The 16,086-nt window shown below is 38.8% G+C and overlaps 1 protein-coding gene across 1 annotated transcript in view; it reads left to right on the top strand.

The window, feature by feature from the left end:
- The window catches only part of UBE2Q2 (ubiquitin conjugating enzyme E2 Q2), a 52,421-nt gene that overhangs the window by 30,255 nt on the left and 6,080 nt on the right, over positions 1 to 16,086 (top strand). The window contains exons 6-9 of the mRNA XM_056345649.1: positions 6,776 to 6,860; positions 12,172 to 12,232; positions 14,215 to 14,305; positions 14,674 to 14,732. Of these exons, the coding sequence (XP_056201624.1) occupies positions 6,776 to 6,860; positions 12,172 to 12,232; positions 14,215 to 14,305; positions 14,674 to 14,732 (296 nt within the window). The remainder of the gene's footprint in view (positions 1 to 6,775; positions 6,861 to 12,171; positions 12,233 to 14,214; positions 14,306 to 14,673; positions 14,733 to 16,086) is intronic.

The raw sequence follows: 16,086 nt of genomic DNA, 5'->3' as shown, positions 1-16,086 counted from the left end.
TTCCATAAGAATTTAGGGAAAAGACTCCTTCAGTTAGAATCTTGACTGTTTCTTGTCATGAATTACTGCCCCTAAATAACTTTCATTTAGAAAAAACCTTCATTCTCTTAGTTAATGACAATTTAACATGGAAAAGAGTTCTGGTTTGTAGCCATCTGCTTTACAAAGGAAATAAAACAATAATGTTTCTGTTGGGGTTCCTCAGCTACAAGGCCTCTACTCCTGTCCCATGTGCTGTTCTAATGACTTGAGTGCAACCCTGTCAAAAATAAAAAATACCTTAGACTTACGTTCTGCTGAAATATGCAGCATGAAGTAGCTGGCTAGAGGAGACTGCTTTTTGATTTGGGTGTGAATTCAATAGTTACCTATTGGGTTGTCTGAAGGAAAGTGTACAGTAATGATCACTCAATCAGGGTAAAAAAAAAAACAAAACACCCCACCCCCCAAAAAACCCCAACCAAACAAAAGCAAACAAAAAACCAACAAACAACACAAAACAAAACCAAACAACAACAAACCAACCCCAAACCTGGTCAGCATTTCAATATTTTAAAGCAGGTAAACATAAGGTGCCAAACTGCTTTTGCTGTTTTAAGACTTGACTAACCTTAAACACAATGGTAACTTACTGGGTTAGTTTAAATGTAAATGTGTGTTCACAGTTTGGGAAGATGCCTGTTGAGATTCTGTATAATTTCTGCATTTATAATGCAGACCTAATGGTAAAGACTGCCTAAATTGTTAAAGAAAGAAAATGATCTTGCAGTCTGAAGAGCATGGTCTGCTTTACTGTTATCTAAAAATTTGGTAGAACTGAATAAAGGTTTCTGTAGTCTCAACATTCTTGGTGTGGAAAGCCTCTTAAAACTGCAGACTTTCTGTTGCTATCTGTTCTTTCCCATTTGGCAAATATTGCCTTCCCATTTTCTTTTTCCCTCCACATCTAGTGGAGCTGAAATGAACACTGCTGGTTTTTTGTTTGACAACAGTAGATTCAAATTACATAATAGCAGTTTCCTATGCCAAGATGCTGTCGTTGATGCTGGTGCATAAACAAGGTCAGCTGAGTGCAGGGAACAGGGTATTCGACTGCTGCTGAGGAACTGTGGTGTGTTTTGTGGGTCACCAGAAATAGCTGTGCTGCATAAATAATTTCTCAAAGGACTTGTGAGCACTCCTAAGTGCTTGAAAACTGAAAACTATGGCTGCACTACTGACCTAGGAAGGATCTAACCTAGCAGCACTTGAATGCCCCTTTATGCTGCCAAAACACAAGTAGGGCACGTTAAACACTCTCTGAGATAGCAGGTGTGCTCACTGTCCTGACATAAAGCAAAACGTAAATCGGCACGGCTCTTCACAGTGGCTTTTCTTAAAGGAGGGTATGGGTTTCACAAACCAAAATGGAGTGGCTAAACATAGTGTGGTTTTCACGCAAACCACACCGTTCTCTGGGTGTGCTTTGTTTCTCAGCAGGGGGAAGCAGAACAAAGCCATGCCATTGCTACGCTTGGTGGTGGAAGAGGGAACGTGAAGCCTAATGTAGGGCTTTGACTAGTGCCCAATGCAACAAAAAGACTTTTTGGTTTCTTTATCGTTCTTTGACCCAAGTTCATGGGTCATCCTTTCGCCCCTTGACTGAAACGTGGGTTGGAGTTATGGCTCATGCTAAAGGCTTTTTCCATAGGAAAGGAGCGTGTGCGGTCCCGTTCTCACATATTCTTAACCGGCCTTGCTGCTCAAGACTTCTGCTGCAGGAGTTTTTTAGGGTTTGTGAGTGTTATACCAGTTAAGAATATACATCTACTAATCTTGTAAATGAGTTCTCTTCCTTGGTAGTATACCTAATCCTATTCATCTCAGCATTGGGAAATAAATTTGGCTTGCGGTACAGTATGTAACTTGGAGCAAGAATTAATCCTCCTCTTAACATTGTAATAACTTTAAAGAACTGCTTGCTTACTGGGAGTGAGAAAAGGTTTTTGAGCTGGAATCATTAACTTCAAATATTTAACAACTTGCTGCTGCTTGCTTTTCAGAGGTCTCTCCCCACATAGTCATTTTAGAGATTAATGCTTTTCTTATGTAGATAATGCTATTAGCTTTTTCCATTTCCTACTGAGGAGTTTATGCACTTTCCTTTAGACGTTTCAAATGTCTTCCCTTTCATCTTCAGATTTTATGAAGTCTAAGGTGTAATTTCCATTTTTAGTCTAATCCTTGAAGTAAAAATATGGATCTACTTTAACTTCCAGGAATGAGTGTACTTCTGCACAAATGCTGAGAATGTTCAGTGACAATAGAGCACAGTTTTATTCTTTAGCTCTTTGGTTTTAGGTCACTTTAGATGTCACTTTATTATCTTGGAGGAGTTTACTTTTTTTGTGAGGTTTTTTTGGTGTGGGTTTTTTGTTTGTTTTTTTTTAGCAGGTAAGTCCTGGTCTTGTGGATGAATTATCTGAAATGTATTGTGAGGCGATTTACTGTACTGTTTTGATGGCTGACAGTATTTTTCTGGTCAGATAGAAAACAGACAATCCAGTCTTTACATTTAGAAGTGCAGTGAACTGTACCTGAGATAACCACAGGCTGCTCCTTAAATGAGTTGTGTCTTGAGGGGTGGAAGGGAAGAAGAAAACGTCCAAAGGAGAAAAGCTGAGGCTGCAAAACCTATCTCTGGAGACTTAGTGCAGCAGACAGCTAGGGTAGTGGTGTGTGCTGATTTCTGCACCATTAGGTGTGCCCTACTGACTTGTGAATGCAGAAGCTCAGTTCTGAAGTCCTAGTTTTCTTAAATTTGCTTAACTCTTCTATAAAGTATTTTACCCAAACTTACACAGTCACACTAAAATGCTAATTAAGGGTAGAAACACTTCTTAAAATACACTGGCTTGGACCAAAGTTTCACATTTCTGACAAAGGCAGAAGCATGTCCTTAGGGGGAGGAGTTTGAGAACAGGACAAACTTGTAGTAGTGTATCTCATGAGTATTTTTCATGCCCAACCGTTTTGGCTCTGGGAGTTTATGCGCCAGGTGCCTCCATTATTTGCAGCTCTCATCCGTCGGTATGTTGTCCCCATAGAAGTTTACCTCCTGTAGCAGGGATTTCTCCAGTTTACTTGCTCATGGCTCTGGAGAACCACAAGTAAACTTGTACAGGAGAGGATGATAGAGTGAGACGTTTTGTGCCTGTGTGATTGTTTAATAGAAAAAAGTCACTTGGGGCTTGTCTGGCACCTTGGTTAACTTCTTCAGTTTACATATCAAATGGTTTTGCATTTCTGCTCTTTGTGTCAACCCCACATGACCGATACTTGTCAGATCCTGTGATTGACCAGTTATTTCTAAGGCAACTGTGAGTCTTGATCTCTGGAGAAATGGGAGCTTTATCTCCCTTGGAGTCATAAGTCCCACTTTTTCAGAAGGATACTCAGTTATTTATATCTGAATTCGGTCTTTGAAATTATAATTTGTGTATAGCAAGGTATTGAAAGTTGAATTTTTTAATTTTAGTACCATTACAGTCAAAACTGAACTCACTGCTGTACTACATCATGCAGTGGTGTGATCCAAGTAGTAAGTACACTCTTCTTAACTGCACTTTAACAGTAGTTATGAAAACCAAAAGTGACACCAGAATGAAGATGCTGTGTTTCAAAGCAGTGGTGTTTGACATCAAGTTACCAAGAGGTGTAGCAGTTAATCTCTGCAGGCTTCTTCTTCGACTTCCTCCGAGGGTGGTTCAGAGCACGTAAAGCAAGCTGCTGTGCTGAACTACTTAAGTTAAGCTTGCTAGCCTCTCTCTCTCGATCATAGATTACTAGTTTGCAGCCTATCGATTGCTTAGAGTAGCAAGCCTAATGATATTTAGAGTGGGCAACCCAACTAGAAAGTCCTAGGAAAAAAGGGTGAAAAACACTGTTACAGACAAAGTCTACTGAGGCTAGCTTACACGTACTAAAACTAACTTTTTTTTTTAATACCACTTCTGTTTATTAGCAGTTAGTTATTATGGCACTCAGGAGTATGTGGGTATGTTAAGTTTTGCTTCTTAAATTACTACAGTGCAGAAGATTCTTAAATTTTCATAGGCAAAGGTGACCTTCCAGCATTATGTACAGAAATTCAGTAGCTTAATTTGATAGAAATAAAGATGCAATGAGGAAACTAGTTTTCCACAGGATGTCTTTGAGAATCAAAGTTGTTTTTAAATTGCCTATAGAGGTTGATATTCTGTGAAAAATCTAAGAGAATTCTTTCTTTCAGTAAGTAATACGGCAAATGAGGCAAAGATATTGCACAGCTCTGCACAGAGGAAAGCCAAAATCCTGACACTTCTCTTGGAGGTTTCTTTTCTGGGGACTCAACACATCCATGAGTCTCAACCTTAATACTCCCAGTACAGGTCTGAAAAAGCACAGCAATTGTACAGAGAACGGTGGTTAACACTCTATTGTGTTATCTTGTTAAGTGTAATGCTTTCTTTTCCAACTAATCTGCAAGTAGTGCATATAAATAGTAATCTGCAAATAACATTTAAAGAACCAGGTTCTTTTCATAAAACTTAATTTGCTTGCTGTTAAAGGAAGAGAAATCCCTTCTTTGATACTGCTCTGTAGACAAGGGGCTTCAGTAAAGTAAGAAGTGACTTGTCTGGAGCCCTGTCTTTACGTAGCTTTTGTTTTAATCAGATAAAAGGAGCTGCCTTTTATTTGCATATTTAATTACAAATTCATTCTTCATACCAGTCCCTAAATAAAAACGAGTGGAATTTCAGAAATCTGCATAACTAAATCCAGTGGAATATGAAAATGAACAGTTTAAGTCTGCACACTATAGTGTGAAGCTAAACATATTATATGATGCTACTGAACAGCGAAGACAAAGGAGTATGTGGAGGCTTTAGCATCAAGTAACTTACTGATATTTAATCTTTATTAAGAAATAGCTTGATCCTACAATTAAGACCTTGTAGAACATATATTGTCACTGCCGACTTCAGGCAAACAGGGGTGATAGGTGTTAGACTCTGGTCACAGCTGCTTGAGATTCCTCCAGAAATACTTTTCTGACACTTCTGTCAAAAAAGGATCTGTTTGTAGATGTTCATAGTGTCTGAAAGGAAACTGGAGAAACAAATCTCTCTTCGAATTGTTAGCTGTAGTAGGAAAAACATTCCCATAAGCTAATACCTCAGTACTTCATATAGAGAGGCTGAATTAACTTTATTCTAGGTGGGGGCTTTTTCTGTTTGGTGGTGTTTGTGGTGTGTTTTTTTTTTTTGTTGGGTTTTTTTTTTCCTTCCTTATCCTGAAACCGTGTTTGTGAGCCACATGTATTAGCCTGCATTTCAGTGGGACTGGCCGCAGTCCAAGCAGCAGCAGAGAACTGCATGGGTCCCAATAAAGATTCTTCCTTTTGGGAATGGACTGCCAGTGAAAGCCAGAGTTTCTTGGGGTTGAGGTTCAGGGTGATAACTACCTTACCTCATTTGAAGTCTTCATTCCTTTTCCATATTTTAAATCTTGTAATGATAGTTTTTATATCTCTGTTTTCCAGAAATGTAAAATGGTGTTTTGGGTAGAATATATAAGCAGGTTAATCATGTAACACCTAAGGATTAGTATCAGAATCTTTCCTGCTAGGTTTGGCATTGAATTGGAGAGAGTTAGTGTAGTAGGTGTTTTTGGTGGCCATTAAATAAGCACTTTAATTCTGTCAGAGGAAAAAGTTCTGTCCTTACTTTAAAGCTCAGAAAATCAGGACAAAATGTAATGCCAAGGCCACAGAACTGTCAGCGTTGGGGATGTGTGCAGAATACACGTAGTGCAGCAGCCGTTGATACAAGTAGACATCAGTTACTTGATAACTGTTCCTTGCTTCATCAATAACTGGTGGGTTTTAGAGCCAGTCATATTTTATATGTATGTCACTTCTGGTTTTTGTTTAAGCACTGTCTCTCAGGCTGAAATACCATGTTCAGAAATCGTATGCTAAGTTTTCTATCACTTTGAGATGCTGAGTAACACAGAACTGAGCTCTAGAAGAACAGAGGCGATTTCTGCCCAGGTTGCATAAACCACAAAAAGTATGGCAAATAATAATAATAAAAAAATAAATTGGTATTTTGACGTTTACTTGTCTTAGTATTCCTCTGTGTAGGCATTTGAGGGTACTTTTTTTCTTCCCACTCTATTGCAAATAATAGTGTTGCTTTTGTTCTGCATTTTCTAAGTATATTGGCTGGTCTTAATTCATCCAGAAGCTGCTGTTCTATAGTGGATGCTTCCCAACCCCTGTACCTTTTTTTTTTCATAACCAAATAAAAATATACTTCTGAGAAAACAGTAAAACCTTATGTGCAGAAGCTTGTTCTTAGGATTAGTCTTACTCTTGCTTCTAGTACATAAAAGCAGAATATAAAATGAAATATTTTTCTATCAGAAATAGACTGTGTGTCCATCTTGGAAATCAAAATGCCAAAGGGATTAAATGCCTTTACAGAAAAAAATGTCTGTTGTACCTTGATTAAAAGCTTGTATCACTTATACCATATAGTAGTGTATTACAATGTGTTGCTTTGGAGGGAGTGTCTTGTTTCTTTTCGGTAGTCTTTGCTCACTAGAATGTGTAACTTTTGAAAAAACCTAATCCTAATGCAGAAAATAGTATATTCCTAATACCTTCTAGTGAGTGTAACTTTGTAATGGAAATAAAGCTCTTTGTAAATACTGCATTTCACTTATTTGGAGTTTTTTTTGTTTGTTTCAGGGTGCAGTCTCTGGGTCAGTTCAGGCTTCAGATCGACTTATGAAAGAACTCAGGGATATATATAGATCACAGAGTTACAAAACAGGTAAAATGCTTCAGATTTCCCTCCTTAAAATACGCTTTAGAAGAATTCTCTTAGCAAATGCTTTCTGCTTATCCTTCTGCGTTCTGTTGTCATATGTGTGTATATATGTGTGTATATGTGTGCACATATACACAAGAATACATAGATACATACATTACATATAATGTCATTACATAAGAGAGTGTATTTATGGAGAAAAGGGAAGTCAGGATGCATATCCTCTAAAACATTCTTTCTTTTTGTTATGCACATCTTAATACAAGAATTTACAGGAATGGTGTAACTGTGAGAATGCTCTTGGGGTGGATGACTAGAAAGAACAACTCAAAATCACTTCTGTGGGACTTCTTGACTTTTCAGATCTACCTGAAATTAAGCTCTCCAGGCATGTAGGGCAAAAGCTTTGACCACTAACAGTGTGTAGTACTGCTCACAAGAAGATGCTTGCTGTACGGGGATTTGTGTTTAACAGCAGAAGGTTTAGTTATCACAGAGGTTTTAGCCTTAATTACACTGCTGTTACTTTTGTGGTTTTTTGGTTGTGTTAATCTGATCCAGAGCTCCATGTATTCCTTGGAATAAGGTTACAAATGGCAACAGAAAACAAACTTGTCCTTTAAATTTGTTTGAGTAACAAAACACTGATCAGCTTTAGGTAGACAGGTGGTTGGCTGTTCCACTTGCTCCATATAAGGGCTGTATTGAAACTAGCTCAGCAAAGGGATGGGTATATTGATTTTTCTGAGAGTTACCATATGAGAAATAGAAATTACATGGATTTCAGGCAAGTTGTATTCGTGTAGGTCAGCTGCATAGACAACGCCATCACTGCAGCCAGGTATGAGAACCTGGTGCAGGCCAGGCTAGGAGCAGGAGTGCCTGATTAGAAAGTCAGTCTAAACTTTAATCTATCTGTTACTTTTCTGAAATTATCCTCTAGTTTATTTCTAGTGGGCTTTAATTTCACTTGGTGGCTATGGCATTTTAATTCATGTGTAAAAGGACAGAGTTGAAGAGACAAGAGTCTCCTGTTTGATTTGCTGTATTTACCTTTTAGGTAAATAGTTTTATGTGTTGAAGTACTGTGGACAGTGGTAAAAGGTCTGAAGTATAAATCTGATCGGGTAACCTAGTGTTGATACAATGCAGCCTACTTCTTTTAGGCTTTATTGCAGCTGAGTGCTTGCTGCTATGCCCCAATTACCGTCTATCTGGTAAAGAACGGATTAGTGGTTCTAAGGAAGAGCCTAGAAATAGATCTGTATTAGGTCACGAGGGATGCTTTACTGCCCACGTATGATCTTCAGGGTTTGGTTTTGTGGTTAGAAAAAGGATTGGGTGTAACAAATCTACGTGACTATAAAGACTGTATGGCGCTTAACTGTGTAGCGGTATGGCTGGAGGCACAACCAGGAGCCCCCATAAAAGCGTAGCTTGAGGTGAGGGTTTAGGTTCCTTAATAATGCCATTTCTTGGCTTTAGGTGAGTAAAAAATCTTAGTCACAGAAGACTGAACTCCTGATGTAGGAAAGCATACTCTAAATGATGAGATAAAGTACATCTTGCTAAACCGTAAAGAAAGCTGAGATACTAAAGGGTGAATGTAGTAACATATTATTAGCTTATGACTCAGAAATATGTAAAAAGACTGCAACTAGATGCCTTGTGTCGATCTCTAAAACATGGCAATGAAGTGTGTCAAAAGAAGGCTGACGCTCTAAAACTGATGGCAATTCTGCTTTGCAACACCATCCTACTGATACATCTATTAAATTTTGCCAGTAAATGATGCTCTTTGTTATAAAACTTACCTAGATTCATTCCTTACGGCTTCATTTAGTCTCTTAGGCCTTGAGTGAATTTAAATATCAGTTCTTCTCCTCTGCACAAAACTCCTGCTTTTATAGCCTAGTTCTGTCTTTGGTTATTAGATAACTGTCACCATGTGAGCAGGGGCATGGTAGATAATTGGCTTTCTGTTTTTTTAATGTGATCTTTGTTCTGAGTACTTGCTCCATGGTCCATTTTTTCCCTTAATTTAATTTCCTACTATTAACACACAAAGGGAACCATTGTGAAACTTAAAGGTTCTGGTAACTGTTGCAAGGTAATTTAACACTACTTTTTTTTTTTTTTTTTTTTTTTTTGTAATAGAAGCCAGAAAATCCTAAGGCTGTTTTTCAGTTGCATAAGGATCACTTTTAGTGTATGTGAGGTTACATGTTTTCAGGATTGACAATGGGACAACCCCCAGGACTTCTGAAGTGAATAGTACTTGTAGTAATAGTCCTTTAAATTTTTTTCTTTTAAACTATGTTATACAAAACTAGCGTTAAAAAACATTGTCAGGACTTCAGTTATGGGTGTATATTCAAGGTACTATGCATTTTTGAGCTGAAGTTCCTTTACTGGTTGAAATGCTACTGTTGGAGTTAAAGCAAAAGATTGCTGTTAACAGGACAGTTGCTCATCTCACTGGAAAATCTAGGTGAAGAACTACCCTTAAAAACAAACAGAAAATGCTATTTTCTTATGAATTAACAGAAGCAGAAATTACTCCAGCAAATTAAGATATTATGTTACAAATTAGACGGTTTCATTAGTTTGTTTTGATAATAGGAGTCACAAGTCCTCCAAACTAAGATGATCTCATTTCTAAATACAAAGTTGAAGATTTGGATAGTTCATATGGAAGAATTCCCAAAGGCCTTAACGTCATTTAGGAAGGCTAGGGTGGGAGGGGGATGAACAAAGAATTTGGAGACAATAAATGAAATATTTCCTATTAGTATCTTTAGCGGCTGTGTTGTTTATATATAGTGTCTTCAACTCACTGCTTTTATCCAAAGACTACGTGGGATTTCTAGTTGTAGTAAAGTTGGTACAAGTAAGACATTTGCCTGTGTTTTGAAGGCGTTGTTTTTCTTCCTGCCTTTTCATCTCAGTTTTTTGCTTGCTTCATGGTTCTGTGTGCTTGCTTGTACTGCATCACCTCTTTGGATAGCCTCTTCGAGAGGCAAACCAAAAAACTTCCTGTGTTTGAAGTGAGGGGATCCTACCTTGATTCCCTTCGCTGCCTTAAAGGCCTTTCAGGAATCCATACTAATCAGGCAAATTCTTCTTGACAATAACTTTTTTTCCCTCTTACTGCCTAAATTAAGAAAAACACATGAGCTGGTTCCAGATAACACCTCTTCACTATTAAACCCCCACCCCCTTTGGGTAGTGTTGTTAAGAAGCTTCTGTGTCAAGATAGCGAGCGACTCTGATGCTGTTCATGAGAACGTACAGATACTATTCAGCTCAAAACGTGGGTGCTTGAAGGGTACATTAGGTAGCTCACTGTTCCATTAAGGTGCGTTCTTGTCGGTCCTGAACTATGCACGTGTCTCTGACGAACCTGTTTACAGCTTCTGGTTTAGGGACAGTGCAGCTCTGGAGGGGAGCCAAAGTTATTCCTCAAAGGAAGCTAGCAAAACATGAGGGACTGGTACAGGAATGCTGGGCAAGAGCAGGACTTCTGAGGCGATGGAAGGAACACAGGAATAGGGATAGAGGCTTAGTGAATAAACGAGCTGATAGAAGTTCTCTTGTCATCTTCCATTATTTAGGATATTGTCAGCATCCTTACTGTAACTTGTTCTGTTGTCTTTAACAAGCATTTAATACTTGTGCTAGGAGGCAAATCTAATACTGAGAGGCTGCTTCTTCCAGTCTTCACTCCCTTTTGGAGGTAGGTGGAAGAAATATTCTGGATATAATGGTGGAATAGATTCATCATTAATGGGAGTTGACAATGAGCGGAGTTCTGAATGCCAACTCTTCTGTTATTATATTGGAGCGGTACAAACTGAAATTCATACAATTCGTGGTGTCCACTTACACTAAGGGCAATTCAGAAAATAACATCCTTGAATCTGGGAAATTGGAAAAAGGCCTTAATAGCTTCTTCTGTTCATCCTTGAACAGAAATGAGTGGTGTCTCTGAACTAGCTGCTGATTGAAAGAGATGGAGAGAGCACAGTGACTAAATTTTCAGACCTGCTTTGTTGTCCTAGACTTAAAAAAAACTTGAAATCATTATCTTGACTGCAGTACCCACTGTTTGTGGTGCTATGGTAAGGAGGAACAAGCATGGTTTCTTTACCTTGTTTACTTAGTGTTAGAATGCTTTGAGAAGGAAAGGTGTCTGGGCAGCTTGAAATGGTATCTGTACTCCCAAGTACTAATGCTTAAAAGTTTCAATGGCAAGATAATGTATTCTGGAATAATAATTCTCAGAAATGAATACTATAATTCCTTGGAGAGAATGTGATGAGTGCAATCTATGGGTTGTATATCCTTCAAAAATCCTAGGCTGATTCCTGATTTGCGTATGTCTTCCCAATAATTATGTCAGCAACAGATACACTGTTAAATATTGGCCCAGCTAACAAGAGCAAGTTTAATAATAGTTGTTTAGTGTGTACGCATCAATAGTCCATGGGGGAAGGGATTAGACATTTGAACATCACCAATACCATTTTCTAAATCTTGTCTGATGGCTAAAGATTCATTGTTTTTTCCTGGGCTGCTTGTGAACCGCTGCAAAAGGAAGCTTGAACATACGAGAAAACGGCAGATAACCTTTCATCCTTCCCTTTGAATGAAATGCATAACTATTGTTTAATGTGCTTAAAACTTACCAACTGCTGAATACCACTAGCTGGCTGCCAGAAACAACTATTCTTTTGATGCTTTTTTCTGGTTTCTTTGGTCATCTGCTGGGAATGTGCTTCATCCAATACAGTATCTTCTTTTTTTGGGTTTTTGCTCCACATGCTATCCAGTGTTCTGTCCTGGTCTACCAGTACAGACGGGAACCCATGAGATATAATGCTGCATACTCAGACTGTGTGTTAAGTGTTTTAAAAGTGTGTTGGTCATGTACTGGGTATAAAATATACTGAGCACTAAGCAAGCTGGAGTTGTAGCTGTGGAAAGTTTGAAGGGGCGCTGGGAGAAGGGGAAATGGTTGAGTGTCAGAAAAACATTTTGATTCACGTGGATATTTTTTTTTATAGAAGTGAAAGGACTTTTTTTCCTTGTCTTGCGCAGAAGTGCTTCTGCTACTTCTGGAGGAAGTAGCTGCTGCTGCTTCCTGAAGGAAGGATCTGCCTCAGTATCAGTATCTCAGTATTTTATCTATTGCTTACATCTACTGACAGTGTTTGTACTTAAAAACAAAGAATGTTTTTGCAAAATCTGTAATACTGTAAACAAAATCTGTAAACTTTTAGTGCATAATTAATTCTGTCTAATATTTCTACAGGGATATATTCAGTGGAACTGGTAAATGACAGCTTGTATGAATGGCATGTTAAGCTTCTAAAGTAAGTTATTCAAGTTTTTTATGTCCTGAAGAATCCATTTTTTTTATTGCTGCAGAGATTCTTGCTTCTGACAGATGAGAATCTCTAGCTAGAACATATAAAGTAGTGTGCGATCGCTACAGTTCTGGTATAGAGAAATACACACAGATTCAACTGTAGTAGTTGAGCTGGCAAAAAAACAAACCCTCTTGTCACAGTCAACACAGTGTGTATTACTGTACCTCTCATTACTGTTCAATTCTTTCCAAAACTACTCCAAAATATGAAGCCTTAAATGATGAAATTTTTTTGTCTGGATGATTTTATTGTGGTTTTGTTTGTTTTTAATTTCAAGAAAATGCAACTTGTAGTTTCATTCACGATGTAAGAAGGAACAGAACGGTCTTAGTCTCATTAGTTCTTTATTTCTGCAGTTGAGCAGACACATAGGACTGAAACTTTTAGGTACAGCATAATTATTACTTGTCTGCTCTTTTCTGATTTTCACTGTGTGTACTAGATGAGAACTCACCTTGTGGTACCCGTAGTCCAATAACTTTAATTCTAGAGGTATCATATTGAAATTATTCCTGGTAACAGGATCACCTGCCATTATCCTACAAGATAACCTGTAGGAAGGAAAAGCCTATCCAGGCTAGGCTGGGTGGCTGCAGAAGATGGCAGTGGATGAAAGAACTTCCATCAGTTCAGATCTGTCATGGTCAATACGTGTAAGGGCACAAGCTGTTTCAGCACACTAGCTGACCTGCCCGTGGGAACTGTTGCCGTGTCCTAGTGGTAAGATTTGTATGGCTGTGTCACCAGCTGCTGAAACACAGTTTTGTTTCCTTAGTGTAATCACAGGCGTGTGAACGTTTGGAAGCTGAAAATGGCAGGGGTGACGTGTGTCAGAAAAATCTGTGCCATATTACAGGAGGCCTTGTCCATTCAGCGCTTCTGTAACGAAGTGCTCAAACTGCTGTGCAGGGATTTGAAACCTGTTTTCAAGTGCCGTGAACAGGTCTGATTTTCTACCTTCAATAAAGAGAAAATGGAGCACATGCAGCAAATGGCTTCCAGAATGACTAAGAGAAGAAATACTGTGTGTTTGTCACAGCAAAAAGTGTCTGAAAAAAACCCAACGTGTGTGCAGACGAGTTGAGGGGCTAAACGTCAGAGAGAAAAGAGCCCGTCTGACTAAGGAACGGTATCGTTACTAGAGCAAGTAACTGAACTGGCCTAGTACAAGCTGTGGCTGGATACGATGGGTTGTGGGGCACTGGGAGATTTTCTTCTGAAACCCCTTCCCACTGGTAGGGTGGGGACAGATGACTGTTGGTTTCACCTGCAGCAGAGGATTGGCTGTAATAGCCCGTAACATATGTCTAATGTATGCTTTTGGCTTGCTGCAGGCCTTTTTTGACTCCTCTCTTTTGAAAGCTGGGGTGTAAGAGCCTGGGTGGGGTTAACCCAGTAGTGTCTGCATTAGTGTAGGCTGCTCAACACCAGCATTTTGCAACAAACAGTTGTTGAAATTCTGCTGAGTAGAAGCTGCTGGCTTCAGTAATTCTGCTGATGCGGATTACTTCTAACAGCTGATACAGAGCTACGATAACATATTCCATAAAGGTTTCACTGCGTACTGAAAACTAGATCATACAGTCTTCCTGTTAAAATCCCCCTGCCCCCTTTCTCAGAACACAGATTTCCAGTGAACTGAAGAGAATTAAAATTGCTATTTAAAAAAAAAAGGTTATTTTGTGCTAACTATGTTCAAGTAACACTTGATTAGTATTGGGAATGTAGTGTGTTGCAGCAAGCTTCCATGCTGATCTCATGGCAACGTGTTTACTTTGTAAAGGGAGCCAGAGTTTTTTACAGTTCACATTAAATTACAGTTTGTAAGCTACAAGTACATAAAGGAGCTCTTTAAGAGTAATTACTATTTACAGGTAGTGAAAATATTCACTTCAACTAGGATCTCACCCCTGCTTCTATTATAGGGTTGATCCTGATAGCCCACTGCATAGTGATCTTCAGGTCTTAAAAGAAAAAGAAGGTGTAGAATACATTTTACTCAACTTCTCTTTTAAGGTATGTGTCTATGGGAAGGAATGCTGGGGTTACATTTGTAGCTTACCATAGAAAGTGACTGAAATGACCCTCAGTTGTTACTTGGGTAAAGATGAAGCTGCTGCATTAAAAAAGGAAAAAAAAAAAAAAAAAAAAAGGGAGGGGTGGGGGGGTGGAAATGCCACTTTTAAGTTTGGCACTAAAGCTTCCCAAATACTGCTTTATAGCCAGTACTGTGAAAAAGTGCTTTATAGAGAACTGAAAAATTTTACTGCTAAATTTTACTGCTTTAAGTCTGATTTGCCAAATTAGGCTAATGAAATACTTCCTGGATAGGAAAACAATGGCACGGGATGTTTCTTAACGTTGTTTTTTGTTATGCTTTTCAGGATAACTTCCCTTTTGATCCTCCCTTTGTGCGAGTGGTATCTCCTGTGCTCACAGGAGGGTAGGTGTGAGCTGCCTTACGGAAATTTTACTTTCTGGTAAAAATGTTACAATTGAGACTAGTTGACTGGGTTTGCAGGGAACGTTTCGAGAGGACCATGTAGACTTTTAAGAGCATGAGCAGCTGTAACCTTGAGTTTGGTGAAGAGCTCAGTGTGATACCGAGACTTGCTTCTCAAGCGATGAGCTAATAGTAGGCAAACAGCTGGGTGCAATTCCGCTTTGACTTGCTTTGTTTGTGTCAAGCCTTGAAAGAATCTGTGCCTGCCATAAAGTTTAGGAACTGTCCTCTGTGGATAGCTAACGTCGCTGTTGCTTCTGTTGTAACGTGCTCTGAGTTTTTACTTTGACAAGGGGTCTTGATCCCTGGGTTGCCTTAAACTTGTCGTATAGTTTTAACTGACTTTTGCTGGTAACCCTGCTGTAAAGCTTTTGCCTAAAAACTCTTCAAATGCTAAAACAAACCCACTAAATTCAATGGACACCGTGCTGTAACAGGCATCTAAAACGTATTTGTAGTGCTGTCTTGTATATACCCATAGAGAGAAGATTAAATTCACCTTCCAAGGCTTTTATGCATCTCTCACTGACAGGAGGTGATACCTGTACCTTTGAAAGTATCGTGGTCTGCGATAGCTGGTGCTGAATCTGGTTTGGTTTTAGTTGCTGTGTGTCTTTCTTGCTTTCAGGAAATAGTGCAGTTAAACAGTGTTCCTGAGGGTTGCTGCTACCAAAAAAGTAAACAAGCAGTGCCAGATGCCAGAAAGCTCATTTGGATTTTGGTTTTGTTATACTTGGACTTCCCAGTAGAACGAAAGAAAGAATGGCCCTGAAGGTTTTCACTGCTTGTTTCCCTAGGGATGTTGTACAGATCTATGTTGTTTGAATGCCTCTGTCATAGGGGAGACTATCTTCTCGGAGTGGCAAATTCTGCTCCCTCAGTCCGGGTTTTGTGATGACCGGGTGTTCTGACTGCCGAGTCCCAGTCAGCAAACGTGTGATTAAGCGTGATTGAAACTAGAAAGTGGTTTATAGAGCAGGCTTTCACTTGCTCTTTTCTAATCTCATTTGTCTACATCTTTGATTTATAGGTATACCTTCATTGCTTGGAATTGTGTTAAATTTCTTTACAGAAGTGAATTTGTTTGGGTTTTTTACAACTATATGTCACTACTACATATGCAGAGTGTAGCCATAAAAAGCAACGTTCCTTTTTTCACGGTCTGTGTACAGTTGTGTAGACTAGCTTGGTTTCTGATTTTTTAACTGTCATTAGCAAAGGAATTATGTTTTTTTCCTTTGGTCTCACAATGCTATTCTTCTGTATGTAAGTATAACATGGCTAACTAGTTACA

The sequence above is a fragment of the Falco biarmicus genome, chromosome 7 (genome assembly GCF_023638135.1).
Source record: "Falco biarmicus isolate bFalBia1 chromosome 7, bFalBia1.pri, whole genome shotgun sequence".
Taxonomy (NCBI): domain Eukaryota; kingdom Metazoa; phylum Chordata; class Aves; order Falconiformes; family Falconidae; genus Falco; species Falco biarmicus.
This window is presented reverse-complemented; position numbering and strand designations above follow the sequence as displayed.